Source organism: Caretta caretta, chromosome 5 (assembly GCF_965140235.1).
Source record: "Caretta caretta isolate rCarCar2 chromosome 5, rCarCar1.hap1, whole genome shotgun sequence".
NCBI classification, from domain to species: Eukaryota; Metazoa; Chordata; order Testudines; family Cheloniidae; genus Caretta; species Caretta caretta.
The window spans coordinates 48,390,212-48,413,506 of record NC_134210.1 but is presented as its reverse complement, the minus strand read 5'-3'; the positions used below and the strand labels follow the sequence as shown (position 1 = coordinate 48,413,506).

General features: G+C 42.4%; 2 protein-coding genes across 6 annotated transcripts in view; one reads left to right on the top strand and one right to left on the bottom strand.

Moving 5' to 3' along the window:
• The window catches only part of CERT1 (ceramide transporter 1), a 159,175-nt gene extending 156,311 nt beyond the window's left edge, over window positions 1–2,864 (bottom strand). For both annotated transcript variants that reach the window (XM_048851577.2, XM_048851580.2), the window contains exon 1: window positions 2,392–2,864. In XM_048851577.2, the coding sequence (XP_048707534.1) occupies window positions 2,392–2,487 (96 nt within the window). In that variant the 5' untranslated portion in view covers window positions 2,488–2,864. The remainder of the gene's footprint in view (window positions 1–2,391) is intronic.
• Window positions 2,865–3,021: 157 nt separating this feature from the next.
• Window positions 3,022–23,295, top strand: part of POLK (DNA polymerase kappa) — a 66,619-nt gene continuing 46,345 nt past the window's right edge. The window contains exons 1-2 of one of the 4 annotated variants that reach the window (XM_075128524.1): window positions 3,022–3,126; window positions 22,965–23,140. In XM_075128524.1, coding sequence (XP_074984625.1) covers window positions 23,003–23,140 — 138 coding nt within the window. In that variant the 5' untranslated portion in view covers window positions 3,022–3,126; window positions 22,965–23,002. Of the gene's footprint in view, window positions 3,127–3,166; window positions 3,247–3,443; window positions 3,547–17,005; window positions 17,094–22,964; window positions 23,141–23,295 lie in introns of those variants that run through there. The other 3 variants (XM_075128525.1, XM_075128523.1, XM_075128526.1) reach the window with 3 other exon arrangements.

The window sequence follows — 23,295 nt, the reverse complement described above, 5'->3', positions numbered from 1 at the left end:
AGCTCCTCATGTGGACACACTTCTTCCACACTAAAAGTGCTTTTGTGGTGCTTAGGTTCAAGCACTCTTAGTACAGAACCAGAATGACCACAAGGGGGTAGTGCAGAACAGTTACTGCACTTTAAATTAACATCCTCACTATTTTGCACTAACTTCCCCTTGAACTTCCTCTATAGACAAGCCATAAGCTCAGGCTTTTCCCTCCTGCAAAAATGATGAAATCTTGAGCACCTAAAACACCACAGGGAATGCAAAGAAATGCAACCTTTTATTACTGGTTTGGAGTCTTGTTTTTAAAAAGCTTTTTTTTATATTTAATCTCTATTTGCTGACAAAACACGTTATTATGCAATAATTTCAGTTAAACTCATTTGCCTTGCAGGTGTTACAGAAGACATTAATTAAGCAGCAAAGAAATTAAAGTTAGACAGTCACTCATAATACCTTCTAGCAGGTTCACTCCAACAGGTTTTATCATATTTCACAATTCAGGTTATTTTTCATTATGTGTTTTCACTTGGAGGTTAACAGAAAAGACAATAGCTGTAATATAAGTATAAGCACTACAAACAAAACTCAAAATTGTACATAGTGCGTGTATAATAAGACACAGATGTTTGGGAAACACCTTGGGATTTAGCATACATGAAAACCCACCATTAAGATTTAGAATACAATTTTAGACTCCATTTCATTTGCCAATATTAAAATGGATGGCGTACTACAAACAAATACCAGATCATTTCTACTTAATGATCTGGATCACCTAAAAAGGTGGTAACATTGCAGAAATCTCAGGCAATAAACCACACTTCCAAACCAAAAAACCTACTGTAACATACCTCCTGTCCCTCCCCAACATCAGATATGAGACCCTGCAGATCAGCGTGCCAAGGCCTGCCTCCTCTCCTCAACATTGCTCCCCTCTATGAGCTCAAACATTTTTTTAATTGGAAAGAGTTCATAAACAGAGTCCTACTCTCTCACAGAAACAGTACCATAGGTTTTTCAGTATACAGGGGATGTTCACAGGTCATGGGATACCGAGATCATGCATTCAGTTCTAGCTTAAACCCCTCCTCACAGTGTAAAGTGACAGAGAGATACAAAAACAACATCTCAATATATACCCAAATATCCAGAGAATTAAAAAGCTACTTTCTGCTACCGAAAGTGTTCGCTCAGAATATTTAGTCTTTAAAACACTCCTTAAAACTGAATTCCCTAACCTCATCTCACACACGTCAAACTGATTTATTAAATTCACAGTAATACAAAGGGAGAAATAGGTTTAATCCTTCCCCATGCCCCCCACAACATAAGCAAAAAAAATTTTTTTAAGCAAGCATTCCCGCAATTTTCCCTTGTTCCCCACCCTTCACTCGGATCTCCCACTGCAAGGGTATTTTATTGCACTATTTTGCTGCTGGGACTAAAGCCCATGCCACTCCTCTTTGACGTATCCCTATTGATTGGAAGTGATTTGTATGTACATATCACATGCTGCTACTTCCTGCAAAAAAGTCTTGGCAAGAAAAAAAAAGCAGCATTTCCTCTGCAACCCCAAGAACTCTCCCTCTTCCCCACACAGGCTCAGCGTGTAGTCCTACATCAGTCAGCACAAGTATCAATACAACCTAGCCCGCAGCGCACACTACCTAGGATAGGATTGCCAAGCTCCAGTCAAAAACCTGATGAATGGAGATGCCCTCGCTGCCAGCACTCACATTCTGCATGAGAATTATTCTACTTACAGACCCTGCTGTCCCAAAATTTACACTTGGGGAGGGTGAGTCAAAGGGTGGGGTGCAAAGTGGGGGGATCGAGAAAGAAGGGACAAGGGGACGCTCATTCATACCGAGGATGCCTCCTCATTTAGGAGGGGAAGGAAGCTAGGAGAGACTCCCCCATCCGTTTGGAGGATGGATTTTAAGACTGTCTCCACAGCCTCCCCGCGAGGAAAGGCTCCCCGCCCCGCCTAGTTTACAGGAAGGAGGGCACTGAAAGCGGCGCTTAGCTTCTCCCGGAGAGACGGGGGAGAGCTGGGAGTACTGCGGGGGTTCCTCTCGCAGCAGGGCGGGCTGGAGGGGACGGCCTCGCGGTGTGTGCGGGCCGTTAGAGCCCCTCCCGCGGGCTGGGAGTGGATGTTTTGCGGCGAGTGACTCATTGCCAGGCTCCCCCAGGTCATGCGGCCACTGCCCCAGCCAAGCCAGAGCCCTGTCTCCGCAGGCGAAAAGGGCTGCGGGGCTGCCCCACAGGCGGGTAACCGGGCGAGACAGGGGATCCTAGCCCGATTCCGCCGGGCAGCGCGGGGGTGCACACGGTCCCCACCCGCCCGGGAAGGAGGAGGCTCCGAGTCCCCCAGGTGGTGCGAGGGAAGGGGCTGCTCACCTTGCTGAGGACCCCGCAGAGCTCAACAGGCGGCCCGGACTCGGTCTCGGGATCCTCCTCGGAGCCGGAGGAATTCCAGCTCTGGTTGTCCGACATGGAGACGCCGCCCGCAGCCACCACCGAGCAGGGAAACAGCGAGCGGCCCCCGCCCACAGCAGCCTCTTCCTGCCTTGGGGACGGGAGCGACGGCCGGGTGGGCTCTACCTGGGCGACACCTCTCAGCTCCCGGGGGGGCGCCAGCCGCGCCTGCCCTCTCTGCAGCTGCCGGGGCCGCGGCTCCGTGACTCGACTCTCCGCCTCTGCCCTCACTGCAGCGCCGCGGCCCCGACCCACAGCGAGAGCCACAGTGCGAGGGACGAGTGCCTGTCTCCGCTCAGAGCGCCACCGCAGCTGCTGCCGCCATCTTCCTCCAGGCAGGAGCTCGCTCTCTGCTACTATTTACCAACTCCCCGCAGCCCCACTTTGGAGGGGGGGCGCATTGCTTGCTGGGAATTGTAGTCTGGAGGGAGGAGCACGATGCAGGGAGGGTCTGATGGCGCGATGCATCATGGGAATGCCACGGGTGGGGGGAATGATGCCCTCATGGAGCACTGCATCCTGGGAGTTGTAGTCTAGGGCGGGGGAAGGCCTCCGCTTTTGATTTGGAAGCTGAGGACGGCCATTTTGGTTCGGTTGTGTGTCTTCTAATTACGGCCTCCCCCCCCCCCCCCAAGTCCTTAGCCAGCGCCCGCCCAGGTGCGTAGCTGCGGCTTCACTTCGGTTAAGGCAATAGGGAGGCTGGTCTGTACCCTGACCTGTCACCCGCTCTTTCCTCTAGCCCCTGTCGGACGGGCGGGAGCGGGTTCCTCTTCCCAGGTAGGGCAAGGAAGGAGGCAAATCGTCCCTCCCGCCACCCCCGTGTCCTCGTCCTCCACACTGCGGCTGTCAGTTGAGGCTGGCTTCCCTCCCTTCCCCCCGGCATGGCCCTTCGGGGAACAGGCTCGGTGTTTCCTCCAGTTACAGACGTTTCCCTTAACCAATATGGAGGCGGTGGGGGGGGGTCAATGAGAACACAGGAAGTGTGGGGGGGGGGAGCAGGGAAGTTAGATGCCTCCGGCTCTGAGCTGAGAGACAGAGCAGGGGGAGCTCGGAAGTGAAGCTTCTTCCCATCCACAGGTAAAACATGCCGCGCCTAGCCGCAGCGTCCTCCCGTCCTGGGCACGCTGGGCTCTGCCCACTTTTCGTGGGGTCGGTACAGAAGGGGCTGGGACTCACGCGGGTCACTGAGGAGCTGAGACAGAAAGAGGGAAACCAGCAGCAGCCAAATCATCCTCTGCCCAGTTCTCGCCTCCCTTCCAGACTGAGCGAGAGAGACTTGGGGGGGGGAGGCCATTCACTGCACTGTCCCCTGCCCTTCTCAAAATAAATGTGCTAACCTCTGAACTGCATAGTGGTTTTGAACGAAATCCTTTCTGCACTGATGTGTGACTCTGACAGTCTGCTTTTCTGGCATGACCGGGCATGTCTGTACTGCACACTAAGGCTATGTCTACACTAGCACTTTTGTCCATATAACTTATATCACGGGGGGGGGGGGGTGTGAAAAAAACACACCCCTGAGTGACATAAGTACACTGACAGAAACACTGGTGTGAGCAGTGCTATATGGACAGGAGATGCTCTCCTACCAACATAGCTACTGTCACTCATTAAGAGTGGTTTAATTATGTCGACAGGAGAGTTCTCTCCCAGTCCTATCAGCATACATGGGAGATCTTACAGCTATGCAGCTGAATCAGTACAGCTGTGCCACTGTAAACTCTCTAGTGTAGACATGGCCTTAGCCTAGGCTCTGACTCTGGTTTTAATCCAGTCCCTGCTCCCCTTCCATCCACACACACACATCAGTCAGATTCAAGTCAGCAAGCACTTAGGACTTAGGTCCTAGGATCCTTCGTGGGGGAATAGGGGGTATGTCAGAGCCCAAGACCTGTTGTGAGACTGGTCCAAGTCCTATTATTTTTGCAGGATGCAGGTCAAGCTGCGGACCCGAGTCAGAAGGTCTGCATAGTATGGTCCCGTGACAGCTGGTTCCAGGAATTGTAAATCAAGTTGTGCGATACAGTGTGGAAGCTTGGGGAACACCAAGTCCACAAGTCCAGGTCCAACAAACCCATGTTTAGTATGTAGTGTAGAGATACATTCAAGGTTTAATTGCATATAGTGCAGTAGGCCCCAAACTTTTAATGTCATGCTTCCCCCCCAGCTATAATGTAATCTGTCCACGCCCCACGGGCGCTGTGGCTGGGGCTGCATCCAGGAACCAGGCAACGGTCAGGGGCTGGAGCTGTGGCTGGGACTGCAGCCGGGAGCTGCAACCTGGGGCCAGGGCTGGGCTGTGTTTGGGGCTGTAGCTGGGGGTGGGGCCAGAGCAGAGCTGGGGTAGATCGGGCTGGGTCATGCTCTCTCCCCACCCACTGTGGGGTCTGGCCTGGGCTCCACTCTGCCCTGCCCCAAACATTCCTCTGTGCCCTCATAGCGGGGCACGCGCCACAGTTTGGGGATCACTGATATAGTGGTTTAGTTTCATTTTGATTATCTTGCTACAAAAAGAGGAGGCAAATTGTATGTTGGTGGAACATTATTACAAACTTGGCACTCAAAAAAGAAAGTCATGCCTTATATTTGTGTAATCAATGTAGTAAACTTTAGCTACATAATATTGTACAGTGCAGAGAACAATGACAAGGATTTGTGATTTTTTTTTGTTGGTTTTCAAAATCACTTATGAATAAGTAGTGTAAGGGCAGGCCTACACTACAAATTTACATTGGTATAGCTGCACCGCTGTAGCGTGTATGGTGAAGACATTCTAAGACAATAGAAGAGAGCTCTCCCGTCAGCTTAATAACTCCACCTCCATGAGAGGCGGTAGCTATGACAGCAGGAGAAGTTCTCCCATTGGTGTAGTGCTGCCTACACGGGAGGGTGGGTGGGCGTGTTAAGGTTGGTATAACTGCTTTGCTTAGGCATGAGGATTTTTCACATCCCGGAGTGACATCGTTATACCGATATAAATTTATAGTGTAGACCTGGCCTAAATATAAAGAAGAAAGGGGTTAACAAAACATATAATATAAACAGAAACTGAGTACCAAAAATAGAAATACTTCCAGGTTGCTAAAACTGACAGAAAAACCTCATTCAAGCAAGTTTTACATCTAATGTAAAATTGTGCATTTAATGAATCATACTGGCAAACATTATTTTAACACCTTACAGGCAGGGGTTCAAATAAACAAAATTTTAAAAAAGAAAGGGTTAAGATTGAAAGTGTGTTTGATTTGAATCCAGCTTCTTTTTTACATTGGCTTTTTTTTTTTTAAAAGTCCACATTCAGAAACACCCCAGTGGTACAATGTCTAGCCTTCCCACAGCCATATAACCCTTCATCCTTTTTGACTAAAAAATTGTAAACATATAAAGCTTTTATTCACACTTTTACCTATAACTCACCCCCTCCATGATTTATCCTGGTCCTCTACATTCTTCTCTGTGCCTTTTCCTGATTCCTTGTAACTATCTCCATGCCCACTCTAGTCCCTATCACATCTTTTTAATGTCTCTTGTTCTGCCATCTCCAGGTCCTGTGCCCCTATGTGTCTCCCAGTACTTTACGCTCCTTTCCAGACACTCCCATACCTTTTTCTTCCATGCACCCTTTTATTTTTCTTGGTATCCTTATCCTCTTTTCCATGCTTCATCTTAGTCCCCTGTGCAGCCTTGTTCGTGCCACCCTCAGTGTGCTACACTCTCTCATGGCTTTTCTGGTCCCCAGCACTCACTTTCCCTGTCTTACTTCCCTTTGTCCCCCACCCCTATTCCATGCCCCTTCTGTGTTCCTCCTCCAGAATCCCCATTTTTAGACCAGGGTCCATGTGACCTCTTAGTTCCCTACCCCAATCTCTGTTCCTTCTGGTCTCCTAGATATAAATTGTGGGGAGCTTAAAAACTAGTTTTATAATGGGAAACTAGCATCAATCTAAACCGTGGAGTAGCTACTGTTGCTCCATAATTATGATGTATTGAGTAAAATACAAGAAAATAAAATACAAAAATAGCTTTTCATAGTTCTATTAAACAAAGTATGACATTTGTATTAGATGATCATTAGAGCCCTGCAAATCTGCGGATATCTGCTTTATCACAGATCATTTCTGCAGATCACAGATGATATACAGATACAAATTTTATATCCGCACAGGACTCTAGTGATCATGATTTATCTTTAAAAAGAATAAGTTTTAAATGTATGAATGATTGGTTCACTCACTTTTTCTCTACTGCTTCTGTCTTTCCCTTATTTTCCCATTACTGTCCCCAGTTTCCCTATGTGACTCTTGATCTTCGTTTTCCGAATCCTGCATAAACACAGCTTGAGCTGGAGCCTTCAGGATCCTGTATTCTTTCAGAGATATCAATTTATAATTGTTCTTGCATTTAAAACCATTTTAAAAGGCTGTCCTTCAAGTGTTTTTGTTTAAACAGCAAAATTTGGCTCTGATATTTACACCACTTTTAATATTTTTGAAAATTTGATTTCTTTCCAGAACAATTGCATGTGATTTCCAGAAAAGAGAATACAATTTAGGAATTTTTTAAGTGAAAAACGAAATATTTTAGAAGTTCTGTTGCTGAAAGATTATACAGAATATAAATGTACATTTTTCTGTAAAAACGAGATTGCAAGTGGCAGTACACCTTTTGGCATGCCCTCTGCTAGCGAATTTTGATCATGGCAATTTTTTAAGTAACCTTTTCTGGGTATGTTACAAATTGTTCAACATTTGTTTTCTGTGGTTCAGATATATTAAATAATATCAATAAGCATATCTATATACTGCAAACCAAGACCAGTGGATTTCATTTGAAAAGATATTGTAATGCTACATAAATATTGAGAGGAAAAACTGAGATAACAAAACAATTCTTTGTCTTCAAAGTAAATTTGGAAATCTTCAAACCAAACCAATTTTTCTAGCCAAAGTTGTAAAGGAGCTAAAAACTGAGCTTATAATGGGACCTGATTACAGCCTTATCTTGGGAGAATTGATATGTGTGTGGACAGCACTCAGTGGAGTTCAAATAATTTAATAATAGGTGATAGCATAATCATTGACATTTTTTCTTTATTTTTTTGTTTGTTTGCTTTCAAATACTGTGTTTCAGAAGAGACATGATTTCAGACATCTGTGAGGGAGCCTGATTATCAGAAAATACTGAGCCAACTGCTCTTTCAAAAATCAGGTCTCATTAAGATGTCTCAACTTCAGCACCCAAAATCACTAGTCTTGTCTGAAAATCTTGGCCTAGTTTTATATTCATCTATTCAGCTGTATCAGCACATCACATCCTTAGCAATTTACAATTTACAATTTTGCAATACAAAATTGGGATAAAATACTTAAATTTCTCTCTTTACATGTTTCATTAGTAGCTCTGTAAAACAAAGGCTACAAACGTGTAACAATCTCCGCTCTTCATCTGAATGCGTCAACAGCAAACGGAGGATGTTAAGTTTGTGTATGCATAGATGCTACTGTCACTATCCATCAGTTCTTCCTGCCAGTTCTATTCTTGTAAATCAGCAGGGGATTGAAACTGACAAGAATCCTGTTCTCCAGGTTCTTCAGAAACCAGAGCTGTTGTAAATTTCAAACCCCTGTGGATCAAAAGAATGGAGCTTGTGACCCTGTGACCTGCATATTGGCAGGTGTCTTTGTTTGTTTGTGGTTTAACACAGCTGCTGATAGATGTTCCCCTTTCAACGATTAAACTATTTTTTAAAGGGCTTAAAGAGAAGGTTCATTTGAGCCTGTCAGCCAGTGTTCTTTTTCTACAGGAATCCTCAATAGCACAGGGGGATATACATTAGGCGCATAGACATTATTCAGAGAGAAATCTGGAATACAGTGTTATTATTTTAGGTTAAAACAGTGGTCACCAATCTTTTTATGCACAAGGTCACTTTTTGAATTTAAGTGCAACCCAGGATCTACCCTCCCCTTCCTGGAAGCCCCACCCCACTCACTCTATCCCCCTCCCTCCATTTCTCGCTCTCCCCCACCCTCACTCACTTTCACTGGACTGGAGCAGGGGATTGGGGTTTGGGAGGGGGTGCAGGCTCTGAGCTGGGGACAAGGGGTTTGGGGTGCAGGAGGAGGCTCCAGGCTGAGCCTGGGGCAGGGGGTTGGGGTACAGGAGCGGGTGAGGGGTGCAAGCTCTAGGAGGAAGTTTGGGTGCAGGAGAGGGCTCCAGGATGGAGCAGAGTGTTGGGGTGCAGGAGGGGGTATGGGGTGCTGTCTCCAGGAAGGGGGTCAACGCTGGGGCAGGGGATCGGAGTGCTGACTCTGGGAGGGGGCTCAGAGCTGGGGTGGGGGCTTGGAATGCAGGAGTGGGTTCAGGGTACAGGAAGGGGTATAGGGTACGGGCTCCCACCAGGCAGCACTTACGTTGGTCGGCTCCCAGTTGGCAGTGCAGCGGGACTAAGGCAGGCTACCTGCCTTACCCGGCCCCACGCCACTCTTGGAAGGGGCCAATGCGCCCCTGTGGGGGGCACAGCACATGGCTCCATGCGCCGTCCCTCTCTGCTCCCATTGGCCACAGTTCTCCATTCCCAGCCAATAGGAGTTGCAGGGGCGGTGCTTGCAGGCAGGATCAGTGTGCAGAGACCCCTGCCTCCTTTTGCCCTGCCAGGGCTGTGCTGGGGCGTGGGACAGGCTGGGATACATCCAAATAAAGGATAAATCAAATATTGTAGTTTGAATTCAACAAAATGCTGAACTTGGCAGAATAACTTTCCAATACATAAGTTCTTAAGAAATATTTTAATAGTATTGAACTTCCCTAACTCTAACTAACAGAAACAAATGGATGTACGTCTTCTGTTGCTGCCTAGAGATTCAGCAAGTAATTAAAACTATGCATTTGGGGAACCCCCCTGGGTCTATTTGGGGGAGGGATAGCTCAGTGGTTTGAGCATTGGCCTGCTAAACCCCGGGTTGTGAGTTCTATCCTTGAGAGGGCCATTTAGGGATCTGGGGCAAAAATTGGGGATTGGTCCTGCTTTGAGCAGGGGGTTGGACTAGATGACCTCCTGAGGTCCCTTCCAACCCTGATATTCTATGATTCTATTGGCTTATCTTTTGTATTTTATGTACATTTATCAAGATCAGCTTATTCTTGTACTTGGATGGTTGTAATTTAATTATGTAATGGTGGGAAGTGTTCCTATATGGCCGCCAAATCCCTCCTATTCAGCAATAGGAATAAAGCCAATAAATGGATCACATAGTTAAAATATCTTAATTTTTTAATAATAATACTGAGTTTTTGTGTACTGCTTTTCACCTGTGGATCCCAAAGTGCTTTACAAAAGAGATGAGTCTTAAAGTAGAACTCATAGGCACCAACCAAAATAAGGGCCCCATTGTTCTAAGGCTCTGATCCTACAAGACATGGTCCCTGCCTCAGATAGTTTATAATCTAAGTAAAGTGACATATGAAGGGTGGTGGCTGAGGATTACTCTTAAACTATCTCCTTAGACCTTTGCCTGTTCTCCATCCATACTTCACTCTTATTCTATCCTGCAAAAAGTAAGGAAGCAGGTGCATGAGGTGTGTGATGCTCACTTGTAGAGGATTGTACCTAGTACTTAACCTTATTTGTGCCCAAGAATATGCTCTACTCACGTATGTGATGGAGCTTAATTTTGTACCCTTCTCTGAACTTGGTTCAAGTATGTGTAACACCAAAGCTCTGATCTCTATTCTCCAGTCCAGGATGTGTGTGCCACATAGTTTCTTTACCTTATAAAACACACTCTAAGCAAATAGACTAGTAGGAACCTACCTATCAGAGATCCAAAATAATATCTGTTAATGTTTTAGCATATTGTATTTTTAGTGGTGAAAAGTTGTTCAAAAAAAGTTGGGCTTTTGACAGCTTGCAGTCTGACTGATCTGTTAAGTTAAAGGAGAGGCTATGATTATCAATGACTTCCTTTCATAACATTATGCTATGTTGAGGCACTTAGCCTGTTTGCCTGCTATCCTTGTTATTTGCCTTGGCTCTTGAGTCCTTTGCCTGCCCCAGGGGGGTAGGAAAGTGGGGAGGAGGCACAGTAAAGTTGTCATGACAAATATATTTATTGGGGTAATTCACTGCTTTCTGAATCCCAAAAGAATACTGAATTATCCCCACACCCTTATAGCAGTGAATTGTAATCAGTGTTGTGTTTAACTCTTTTCTGATGTTTGACTAAGCTCAGCATGAATGCAGTTTTAGTGTTTAACTAAAAATGAATGATTTTATTGTGGGATTTTTTTAAAAGGTAAATATTCTTGTCTGATTTTTAATCTCTGGTACTGGTAGCTGTGGATTTCTTTAGGATAATTTTTCACCTGCCTATCCATGTAAAGGCCTTAGTGTTATGTATGTTCTTCATCTGAGAAATTCCAAGTCTATTTCTGAACTCATGCCTGTGTAATTATAGGTGGAGCTGACATTGCCTAATACTTTCCATTAGAAGACTCTTTTCAGTTGCTAGTAAATTTGCAAAACTTTAACCATTTGGGCTGAAATTTCCTATTCCAGGTGTCTATCTGAGGCTTAACTCCCCCTCCCCGCCCCCCCAACCCACCTATAAATTTCAATAAAAATGGTTCGGCTATTTCCATGAAGGATGTTAAAGAAAAATATGCTATTTTCCCAATGTTGAAAAATTCTTACAAGTGTTTTATTAAAAGGTCTAGTGCCTCCAAGCATTGAAGCAGAGACTTGAAATTCGGGGGGTCGAGGCATTGCCCTGGGCCAGGAGGTGTCTTTTGCTGTCCATGTGAAAATCCATACAATTAGCAGAATTATAAGCCACTGAAAATCACCATTTGGATATGCTCAGTAGAGCTTAAAGAAAAATTCTCCAAACAGGTCCCATTCAGTGCACACAACGGATTTTGCTCAAGAAGTGAAGCAGGAATGAATAGCAAACTGTTCATAGCAAAAATGTTTTTTATAAGATGCTTCAAGTTGGGTACTCAAAATCAGTGAACAATTTTGACAATTTCATCTCTGTGCCTTAATTCCCCAACTGCAAAATGGGGATGATAATAGGGATGAAAAGAAATCCACTAAATCAGATATTACTATGAGCACCATAAAAAAGCCCACAAAGAGTCTGATAGCTCGGTATTCGGTATAGAGATGGGATTGTCTGCAGTAAATAAGGCATGTCATCACACATTCACTGATGATAATAAAAATAAATATTGAATAGCTACACATTCATTGAGGTTCATCCACCCTGTGGAAGAAGAATAGTATGTGATCAAGGAATTAAAGACTGTATCTAATGCATAAGCCAAAGGGGAGATGGGTGAATTAAGGTTGTATGAGCAACTTCAGTGTTGCGTTTTCTAACTTTTGAGTGCTTGACATTGCAAACTTAATACTCCTAACACAGTTTTTGTATGTAATATATTAATATTGATAAACTAATTGTGAGGTTGGGCACATTTTCACACTTCTGGCTGCAGTCCTGGCCCTATTGAAGTCAAATGGGAATTTTGCCATTGACTTCAATGGGGGCAATATTATACTCCAGGTGTCTGTGATAAATATGTAGAGAAAACTGAAAAGATTCTGCTCTTGAAGGATTCTGTGTAATCAAGTACCCAAGAAAATCATAAATATGACAAATTACTATGTGAATTGTACCGGATATTTAAAATAGCTATTCTGTAAATGTACATTATTGGTGATGGAACCAAGTGTGGTGAAGTGAAGAAGAAAGAACCAACCTTTCTCCACTTCACAGCAGGATATAATAAGCCTGAGTTAAGTGGTCCTCTAGCAACTTAATTTGCAGCCAATAGGTGCATAGATGTGATTATTGCCAAATGTATCCCAGAAGTTTATAATCTGCTGAGGAATCAACAAGTCTATTAAACACAAATGTAAGAGATTTTTCCACCATACAGAGCACTTTGGATTTTAACAGTACTTAACAGTAGGCTACTTATAATATTCATTTTTTATTAAAAAAAAAAAGAAAGAAATTATATAGTGTACTCTGTCACTAGGGAAAGGAGAGTTCAACTCCTGGTTTTAGCCTCTTGATCCCTGGGCTGCATGACTGTAAAGCACTTCAATCCCAATTGTAAGTGGTATCTTGTATTTATTGATAGCCATCCCTGGTTAGGTGCCACATTGATGGGAAGCCAGGGTAAATTCTGGTCTTTTATTCTGTTTCTCTTTGATAATCTCATTTGTACTATTAACTTCAGAGTACCCTATCCCTTTTGTATCTCTCGTTTTGTATGCACAGTGATCCCTTGCAGTCAGAATTCAATGAAATTAAATCCTTTTTCTTCTGACTTAGTTAACTGTGGTGTCTCTTGTCCCTTTGGTGCATCTGTAGAATTCTTATTAACATTAATAAGAGTTGCACTCATTGCTGCATACTGGCTTTTTTCACTAGGATCAAAGATAATATTAGTTTTACATTGATATGCCCTCTCTCTGTGGATTAAATCCTGCACTAATAGGGGAATGTGTACAATTATCCAGTAGGGTTTTTTCATTCCCAACATTTGTGTGTTGAGATAACTCTTATACTTTGCCTTGTTCTCATTTGAAAACAGACATATCTACAAAAGCAGAGGTAAAAGAATAGTTAAATCTATTTTTACTTGTGAAAGTCTCAGAAGCTTATTTTAAGGCCATGCAGTAATGATACCAAGTGTTAAGTTTTAATTAAATGTTTTTGTTGTCATTTAATAGTCTTATTGGAATTGTGAAGAAATCATGAAATGGGGCTCCTGACTTTAGTCCTTCTAAAACTGAACAGGTTTTTTTTTTCCTAAGAAAGAATGACTGCAAAAATCCTATTTGCTATTTCCACCATTAGGTGTTTGTTTGTTTAGGTTTTTGTTTGTTTATTTGGTACACATACATGAGTCGTTGTTCAAAATATGCAATTTTAGGGCAGTTTTTCGGGTGGGATTTTTGGGTGTGCGAATTAACAGTAGGATTTTTTGGGTAGTTTTTTCAACTTACTCCACATTTTTTCTTTTGGTCTCAAGTCAGATGACTGTGATGGTTAAAGTGCTACACATTTGCTTTTCTTGAAAGAGGTGTATGCAAAATATGATGTGTGTTTTCAGTCATCCTGATTGGAAATAAATTCTCTCCAAAGCTTTGTCCCTACTTGGATCACTTTCGAGTCCTAATATTCCTTCATAACTGTCCATTTCACCGTGAGTGAAACGCAACTTGCCAACAAACTTCAATACAGCCCTGCACCATGACATAGCCTCCACCAAACTTTCTAGTCTTGGCAGTATTATTTTAGGGTTTCTTTTTCCTGTTTATACAGTAGAACCTCAGAGTTACGAATACCTCAGGAATGGAGGTTGTTGATAACTCTGAAATATTCGTAACTCTGAACAAAATGTTATGGTTGTTCTTTCAAAAGTTTACAACTGACCATTGACTTAATACAGCTTTGAAACTTTACTATGCAGAAGAAAAATGTTGCTTTCCATTTATTTTTTTAATAGGGCTGTCAAGCGCTTAAAAAAATTAATCGTGATTAATCAAACTGTTAAACATTAATAGATTACCATTTATTTAAATATTTTGGGATATTTTCTACATTTTCAAATATACTGATTTCAGTTACAACACAGAATACAAAGTGTACAGGACTCACTTTATATTTATTTTTATTACAAGTATTTGTACTGTAAAAAACAAAAGAAAAAGTATTTATCAGTTCACCTAAATCAAGTACTGTAGTGCAGTCACTTTATCATGAAAGTTGAAGTTACAAATGTAGAATTATGAACAAAAAAAACTGTATTCAGAAATAAAACAGTAAAGAAGTAAAATAAAAGAAGCAAAATTTTAGAGGCTGCAAGTCCACTCAGTCCTACTTCTTGTTCAGCCAATCGCTCAGACAGACAAGTTTGTTTACATTTGGAGGCGGTAATGCTACCCACTTCTTGTTTACGATAAGGAATCCGGTGGCACCTTAAAGACAAACAGATTTATTTGGGCATAAGCTTTCGTGGGCTGGAACCCACTTCATCAGATGCATGGAGTAAAAATTACAGATGCATGCATTATTATACTGACACATGAAGCATAATAAGCATAGTATAATAATGTCTGCAACTGTAATTTTCACTCCATGCATTTGATGAAGTGGGTTCCAGCCCACGAAAGCTTATGCCCAAATAAATCTGTTAGTCTTTAAGGTGCCACCAGACTCCTTGTTGTTTTTGTGGATACAGGCTAACACAGCTATCCACTGATACTTGTTTACAATAGCACTTGAAAGTGAGAACAGGTGTTCTGATGGCACTGTTGTAGCTGGCATCCCAAAATATTTATTTGCCAGATGTCTTCATGCTTCAACCATCATTCCAGAGGACATGGGTCCATGCTGATGACGGTTTCTGCTCGATAACAATCCAAAGCAGTACGGACCGATGCATATTCATTTTCATTATCTGAGTTTTCATTCTCTATTTTGGTGGTTCGGGTTCTGTAGTTTCCGGATCAGAGTGTTGCTCTTTTAAGGCTTCTGTTTAGTATATCTGACGTGTAAATACCTTGCAATGCTGGCTACAAAAGTGCCAAGCAAATGCCTGTTCTCACTTTCTGTTGACATTGTAAATAAGAAGAGGGCAGCATTATCTCCTGTAAATCTAAACAAACTTGTTTGTCTCTTAGTGATTGCCTGAATAATAAGTAAGACTGAGTGGACTTGTAGGCTCTGAAGTTTACATTGTTTTGTTTTTGAGTGCAGTTATGTAACAAAAAAAATTCTACATTTGTAAATTTCATTTTTATGACAGAGATTGCACTACAGTACTTGTAAAAGGTGAATTGAAAAATACTATTTCTTTTGTTTATCATTTTTACAGTGCAAATATTTATAATCAGAAATACACACTTTGATTTCAGTTACAACACAGAATACAATATATATGAAAATGTAGAAAAACATCCAAAATATTTTATAAATTTCAATTTGTATTCTGTTGTTTAACAGCACAATTAAAACTATGCTTAATCGCGATTAATGTTTTTGAGTTAATTGTGTGAGTTAACTGTGATTAATCGACAGCCCTATTTTTTAGTAGTTTACATTTAGCACAGTATTGTACTGCATTTGTTTTTTTGGTCTGCTTCTGCCTGATTGTGTACTTCTGATTCCAAATGTGGTATGTTGACTGGTCAGTTCATAACTGGTGTTCGTGACTCTGAGGTTCTACTGTAAATCTTTTCTCTTATTGGAATGAGGTTAGTTAATTTTTTAGCACATCACAAACAGCAAGTCAGAGGATTCTGGTGGTGGAATTACTGGCATTTGAACGAAGGCAAGCTACAGGGTTGCAGCAAAAATAGATGCTTATTTAAGTTAGGAGAGGGGCACTTGATATATAATCATTTCCTCTTAGTGCCACTCCACACACACATCCTTATTCCTCCTCTGCTCTCCCCATGCTGCTCCCTTTCTGGTATTTCCAGGACTATTAGATTCCCCATTTCTTTCAGGCTTCTGTGCCTTGCCTCTTCCCTGCAATAAGTAATGCTTCCTTGCTGTTTGCTGCCTTCAGTCCTGATCATAAAATTACTTCAAGGTGGGATACACAGCCCAATTTCTTCTCAGTGGAGCCCATCTCACCGGTAGAGCATCCCACACATTAGTGACATCCTCTGAGCTGCCACCACCACCACTTGATTCTGTATCTCCTACGGAGCTATGGAGGACAGCAGCTGCTCCTCTTCACCCTCATTAGGGAACTCTCAGAAGAAACACTTGTATTCTCCCCTAGTTATAGTAGGTCCTCTCCTTCCAAAATAGGATGACCAGATAGCAAGTGTGAAAAATCAGGACACAAGGTGCGGGGGTAATAGGCGCCTATATAAGACAAAGCCCCGAATGTCAGGACTGTCCCTATAAAATCGGGACATCAGGTCACCCTACTCCCAAATAACTGGAGAAATAGGTTGATGCTTAATTGCAGGCTGACTGTCTTCATGGGCTTCTCTGATCCTACACTCTACACAATGGGACACTAAGATATTTAGCATCCCTTGCATTGAATGCTATAAGGGAAACAATGCAATCTTACACAGGTTTCTTGTGGTGACAGCACCCCCAAAATACATTTTTCTGTGTAGCCATCTACTCTGCCTCCTGTTCTGAGTAGAATATGTTCATTTATGTTGCTTCAAACCATAAAACTTTTCACCCTTTTTCAAGTTGTCATAAACAAACTTTAATCTCACTGTGCTTTAAAGTCAGACAGGGATTCTTATAGTTAATTTTCATAGGTCCATTTAAACCTTTACTCCTTATCAATTTCTGCACTGCTATCAGCAACATTTTGTTCCTTCAACTTTGTTTTTGCAGTGTCACATGTTCTCCCCCTCTGGTGTTTCTTTACATGTTTAAATTTGTTCTTTTTATTCTGTTTACACTGGTAGATCTCCAACTACTTTGATTTGACAGTGCTGTGCCTGTTGTTTTATTATTGCTTCCACAGTTCATTTCAGTGCAGTGAGCTGATGTCTTTTTTTTCCTAAGGACACGCCTTTCTGTAAACAAAATGGTCTTCAGTTTCTGTTTGTCCCACTAGGCAGCTGAAAGGTATTTACCTATGGCTCACCTTTTCTGTTTTGTGCATCTGTAAATCCTATGGAGAACTAAACTCATGTCTCCAATAAATAATTTTTTCTCAATTATAATTAAGCTATTAATTTATATTTATTTACTTTATTATTTAAGTACTAATAATGTGCTCTGTGCTATACAAGACTAGCCCTACCTAGAGGAGCCTACAGTGTCAAAGACACATTAATAGACCAGAATTAGTATTACCTTAAAATGTTACTGTTTTTTCATCACCAATGTCTTCATCATTCTCCTCCCATTTATGTATATTGAGGTAAAGAAGGCATTTGACTGACATGAGTTAATGCTTGAAGCTCTTGCAGAAAAACTGAGTCTTTAGAAATAATGTTAATTAGGAGAGGGTTGAAACCTGATGTGCTGGGATAAGGAGATCAATCCAAGCATAGGGAGCAGCATGGAAGAAGCCACAAAGACTGGAGTGGGCAAAGGAAGGAGGTAAGGAGAGAGAAATTATCTAAAATGTAGGCTTGGTGAGGCATTTTCTCTGGGGAAAAGTCATTAAATCCATTGGTATTTATAATGTCTATTACTGGTGCAGCTTCTAAATTGCTTTTCTCCCCCACACATTCTCACAACCAGGCATTGCCAGTACCAGTATGGTTACTGTTGGACTGACTGAAATGGAAGTGACAGTTAACCTTGCACAGAGTTTAGTGTGATCACTGAAACATGGGGAACAGTGCTTTTGGCTTGAGCTGGGAAGACTAGCTACTCTGTTGCAGTTGCAGGGCCAGTGGTTCCCAACAGTGTGGTAGATTGCACCAGCATGGGTGGAGAGAGTATGAAAATGTGCTGAAATGGTCTCAGGTCTGCCTGGCACTCCCCACTTCCTGCTGGCCTCAGAGCACCCAAGGTGTTAGTCTGATGTCTGCTTTGTCTCGGTAACTCCTGTTCTGTGTTCTGACAGGCAAGAGCCAAAAAACACACAGATTATTACTCAGCTGGTCTTGGCTCTTCTGAAAAAATGTCACAAATAATAAACCCAATGCACTGAATATAATTAAAACTTAAGATTTTTTTAATCAGATAGAACTTTTATATTTTAAAAATATAACTTGCTCTACTACAGGAATGCAGTTGGTCTCCTGTTCCAAGGGAAAAAATTTAAGCAAAAACGAACACCTCCGTCATTATAGAAAATAAGGGAAACAAATGCATTTGCTTGAAGATTTGATAAATCCATTCACTCACAATGAATAAAGAAGTTCCTTGATTAGGGTTACTCATAAGTTTCTGCAGAAACTTTCAGCTTTCATTTCTAATACAATTGGGAACATAACCGTCTAAATGTGAACAGAATGCCATACTGTCAAGAGCTTAAAAATCCTAAGAATGAGTTAAAAAACACAAGATTAAAAATTAATTAATTAGTGATGCTTTTGGGTCAGTCTTCTGAGTAATTAACATATAGAGGAATCCTTTTCCTCCATGAACCATATGTGATCATTTCAGGTGGAAAATTCAACCGTAAATGCCTAAACACAAATGTGGGCTGCCTCCATATCTTTGGTAGGGGATCATGCTTATTCTTTCCTAACCCCTCAGCTGGAGAAGCAACAGTTTTTAAACATGCGTCTTGCTTGCAATGTTCCAGCACAGTTTTATATCCATTTGTGATGGGTTGGATTGCAGAAACCCCCTTTGGGGGTGCCAACTGATGTGCCAAGACTACTTCTGCCCCTGCTTTCCCTGCCAGCTTGATATTCCAGCACCCTGTCTTGCTGAGCCAGACACGCCAGTCTGCTCCAACACAGACCCAGGGTTTGAACCACGTGCCCCAAAGCTGCAGACTTAACTGAAAGCAACTTAAGAAGTGTTCCTGTCTTTAACACTCAGATGCCCAACTTCCAATGGGGTCCAAACCCCAAATAAATCTGTTTTACCCTGTATAAAGCTTATACAGGGTAAACTCGTAAATTGTTCACCCTCTAGAACACTGATAGAGAGATATGCGCAGCTGTTTGCCAGCCTCCCACCCCCTTCCAGGTACTAATACGTACTCTGGGTTAATTAATAAGTAAAAAGTGATTTTATTAAATACAGAAAGCAGGATTTAAGTGGTTTCAAGTAGTAACTGACAGAACAAAGTGAATTACCAAGCAAAATAAAACAAAACACACAAGTCTAAGTCTAGTACAGTAATAAAACTGAATACAGATAAAATCTCACCCTCAGAGATGTTTCAATAAGTTTCTTTCACAGACTGGACGCCTTCCTAGTCTGGGCACAATCCTTTCCCCTGGTACAGCCCTTGTTCCAGCTCAAGTGGTAGCTAGGGGATTTCTCATGATGGCCACCGCCTCATTTGTTCTGTGCCAGCCACTTATATATCTTTTGCATAAGGTGGGAATCCTTTGTCCCTCTGGGTTCCCACCCCTCCTTCTCAATGGAAAAGCACCAGGTTAAAGATGGATTCCAGTTCAGGTGACATCACATGTCACTGTAAGACTTCATTACCCATTTGCCAGCCCACAGGTATACAGGAAGACTTACAACTAAAACAGAGCCATCTACAGTCAATTGTCCTGGTTAATGGGAGCCATTAAGATTCCAAACTACCATTAATGGCCCACACTTTGCATAACTACAATAGGACCTCAGAGTTATATTTCATATTTCTAGTTTAAGGTACAAGAGTGATACAGTTATACAAATAGGATGACCATGCTCAGTAGATCATAAGCTTTGTAATGATACCTTACAAGAGACCTTTTGCATGAAGCATATTCCAGTTACATTATATTCACACTCATTAGCATATTTTTATAAAATCATATAGAGTGCAATGTCACACCATTGTTGTGCAATAGAGTTACTGTGGTAACTGGGTCTGGGTGTGCAGCACATTGAGAGACAGCTCTTGAAGGGGTGTGGCTCCTATCAGACAGAAAGGACCCTTGACTGCGGAAGTAACTGAGAGGAAGTTAAGGAGATGGGTGCTCCTTGCCTGGGAGAGAAGATGAAATTGTTTTTTTAATCAGCAGTAGGAGGGAGCTGCCTTTATACCCTCTTCCGATAATAAATACATGTTCTCTAATTTATTGAGCTCATGCTGAGTTGTCATTCTGAGAACTCTGCTTTTTTTGTGCTAACCCACTGAAAAGGAGATTTTGTCATGTGACAGTTGCTTGGGCAGCATTTCATTTACATTTTATTGAAGAATGACATGAGGTCTGGAAAACATGCTGAGAGTGAGAGATTTAAGAGGCTCAATCAACTTACTGTATCCAAGTAAAGGTTATGGGTGACTTGCTTATGATCTGCAAATACCTACATGGATAAGAAACAAGTGATAGTAGATGGCTGTTTAATACTAGCAGAAATAAGCATAATGAGATCCAATGGTTAGATGCTGAAGCTAGACAAATTCAAACAAGAAAAAAAAAATTAACAATGAGGATAATGAACAAATAGAATAACTTTCCTAGGGACATGGTAGGTTCTCCATCACTTCAAGTCTTTATATCAAGACTGGATGTCTTTCTAAAAGATATGCTCTAGCTCAAACAGAAGTTATGGTTTGATGTAGAAATTACTAGTTTAGGTTTTGTGGCCTGTGTCATGCAGGAAGTCAGGTCTCTAGATGATCATAACTGTCCCTTCTGGCCTTAAAATCTATTAATTTACATTTAAAAAATAAATTTAACATGCTGGTGGGCAGTGCCAGTTTGATTTTATTTTTACAATGAGTCTGGAAAGATAGCCTGTCACAAAAAGAGCCTCTGTACAGCTGTAAGTTTAATGCAGTAAGCTTTGCACATAGGAATGTTTTTTACTTCAAATTGGCAGTGTTATTTATTTATTTATTTTGTAAACAAAACCTCTCAGAAAGGACTATTGTGATTGTTTAGTCAGACCTCCTGTATCAAACAGACTATGGGGCTTTAGGGTTGCCAGGCATCTGGATTTCAACTGCTAAAAGTCCGTCTGGTGGCGCAGCAGGGCTAAGTCTGGCTCCACGTGGCTCCCAGAAGTGTCTTGCATGTCCGGCTCCTAGTGCAGGGGCAGCGACAGGGTTTCCGCGCACTGCCCCCACCCTGAACATTGGCTTTGCAGCGCCTATTGACGAGAAACCGCGGCCAATGGGAGCTGCACAGGTGGCGCTTGCAGGTGTGGGCAGTGTGCAGAGTCCTCTGGCCCCTCCGCCTAGAACCGGACATGCTGGCAGCTTCCAGGAGCTGCTGGAAGTAAGCACCACCCGGCTGGAGCCTGCATCCTGAACCTCCTCCAACACTCTGACCCCCTGCCGCACCCCAGAGCCCACACCCCCAGTCGGAGCCCTCACCCCGTCTCGCACCCCGACCTCCTGTCCCAGTCTGGAGACCCTCCCACACCCTGAACCCCTCATTTCTGGCCCCACTCCGGAGCCAGCACCCCCAGTCAGAACCCTCACGCCCTCCCGCACACCGACCCCGTGCCCCACCAGTGGAAGTGACTGAGGGTGGAGGAGAGCAAGCAATGGAGGGAGGGGGAGTGGAATGAATGGGGGCAGGGCCTCCGGGAAGAGGGCGGGGCAAGGGTGTTCGGTTTTGTGCAATTAGAAAGTTGGTAACCCTATGGGGCTTCCCTGAATTAATTCCTGTTTGAGTGACAACATATCTTTTAGAAAAATAACCAAATTTGGTTTAAAAATGGCTAGTGATGAACAGTCCACCACAACCCTTAGGAAGTTGTTCCAATGGTTAATTACCCTCACTGTCAAGAAATGTTCACCTTATTTCCAGTCTGAATTTGTCTTGCGTCAACTTCCAGCCATTGCATCTTGTTATATCTTTGTCTGCTTGATTGAAGAACCCATTTTATTCCCCTTATAGGTTCTTAAACACTGTGATCAAGTCCCCCCTTAACCTTCTCTTTGTTAAACTAGATTGAGTTCCTTTAATCTATCACTGTAAGGTATGTTTTCCAATCCTTTAATCATTTATCATGGCTCTTCTCTGAACTTCCTCTCCATTTTATTAACATCCTTTTTGAACTGTGGATAGTAGAACTGTACACAGTATGCTAGTGGCGGTCACACCTGGCCAAATACAGAGGTAAAATAACCCCTCTAATCCTACTTGAAATTCCCCTGTTTATGCATTCAAGAGTTGCATTGGCCCATTTGGCTACAGTATTGTTCAGGAAACTCATATTTGTCCACCATGACCCCCAAGTCTTTTTCAGAATCAGAGTTTCCCAGAATTGAGTCCTCCTTTCTGCAAGAATGGCCTATGTTCTTTGTACCGTGACGTGTAACTTGACATTTGGCCATATTAAAATGCTTATCATTTGCTTGAGCCCAAGTTACCAAGTGAACCAGATATAAAGCTAGTCGGAAATTTTTCAAACAGGTTTTTTGGTTGGAAAATGCCAGTTCGTTGGAAACTAAACTTTTTGTGGGAATGTATCAGTTTAGACAAAATTTTTGATGTGAAGGTTTCTCAAGTCCAGGATGGAATTTCTGGTCAAAACAAGATAAAGAGGAATCACTCAGAGTAGCTAATAGCCAAGTGGTTAGAGCACTCACCTGGGATGTGGAAGCCCCAGGCTCATGTTCCTGTCTCTCTCTGATGTTCTTTCGCCCCAATGTAGAATGAGGAAAATTACTGAATCTTGAACATTTTCACAGGATGATAAATCATTTCCCATGCAGCTGTACTTCAGACACTAACACAGTTGAGGTTTATTCTTTGTTTGGTGACTGTGTGTAGTTGAGCTACTTTGAAGAATTCCATATTAAACCACAGTATTTGGTGTGTCTAATAAAATTGAAAGTGATTGTGGAATTGTATTATTCATCAACTGGAGTTTTGAAAGACGTATGTAACTTATATTCTCTTTTAGGTTATTAAAGTTTGAAAAAGCACTCACTGCGTTGCGCTATGGACAGCACAAAGAAAGTTGTTAACACTTCTGATGATGGTGGATTTCTGCTTAGAGTGGGCCTCAATGATAACAAGGCTGGAATGCAAGGACTGGATAAAGAGAAAATCAATAAAATCATAATGGAGGCCACCAAGGTTCGTTTGTGTAACCTTTTTCACTAATGCTTCGGTTTTTACTTTTTTATTTCTTAGTTTTGCATGCATAAATGGGGCAGCCTCCTCTGTTCTGTATGTGGGTGACACAGGAAAGGTTGCTTTTCATCACCCTCCCCACAACCATTGGGGAATCT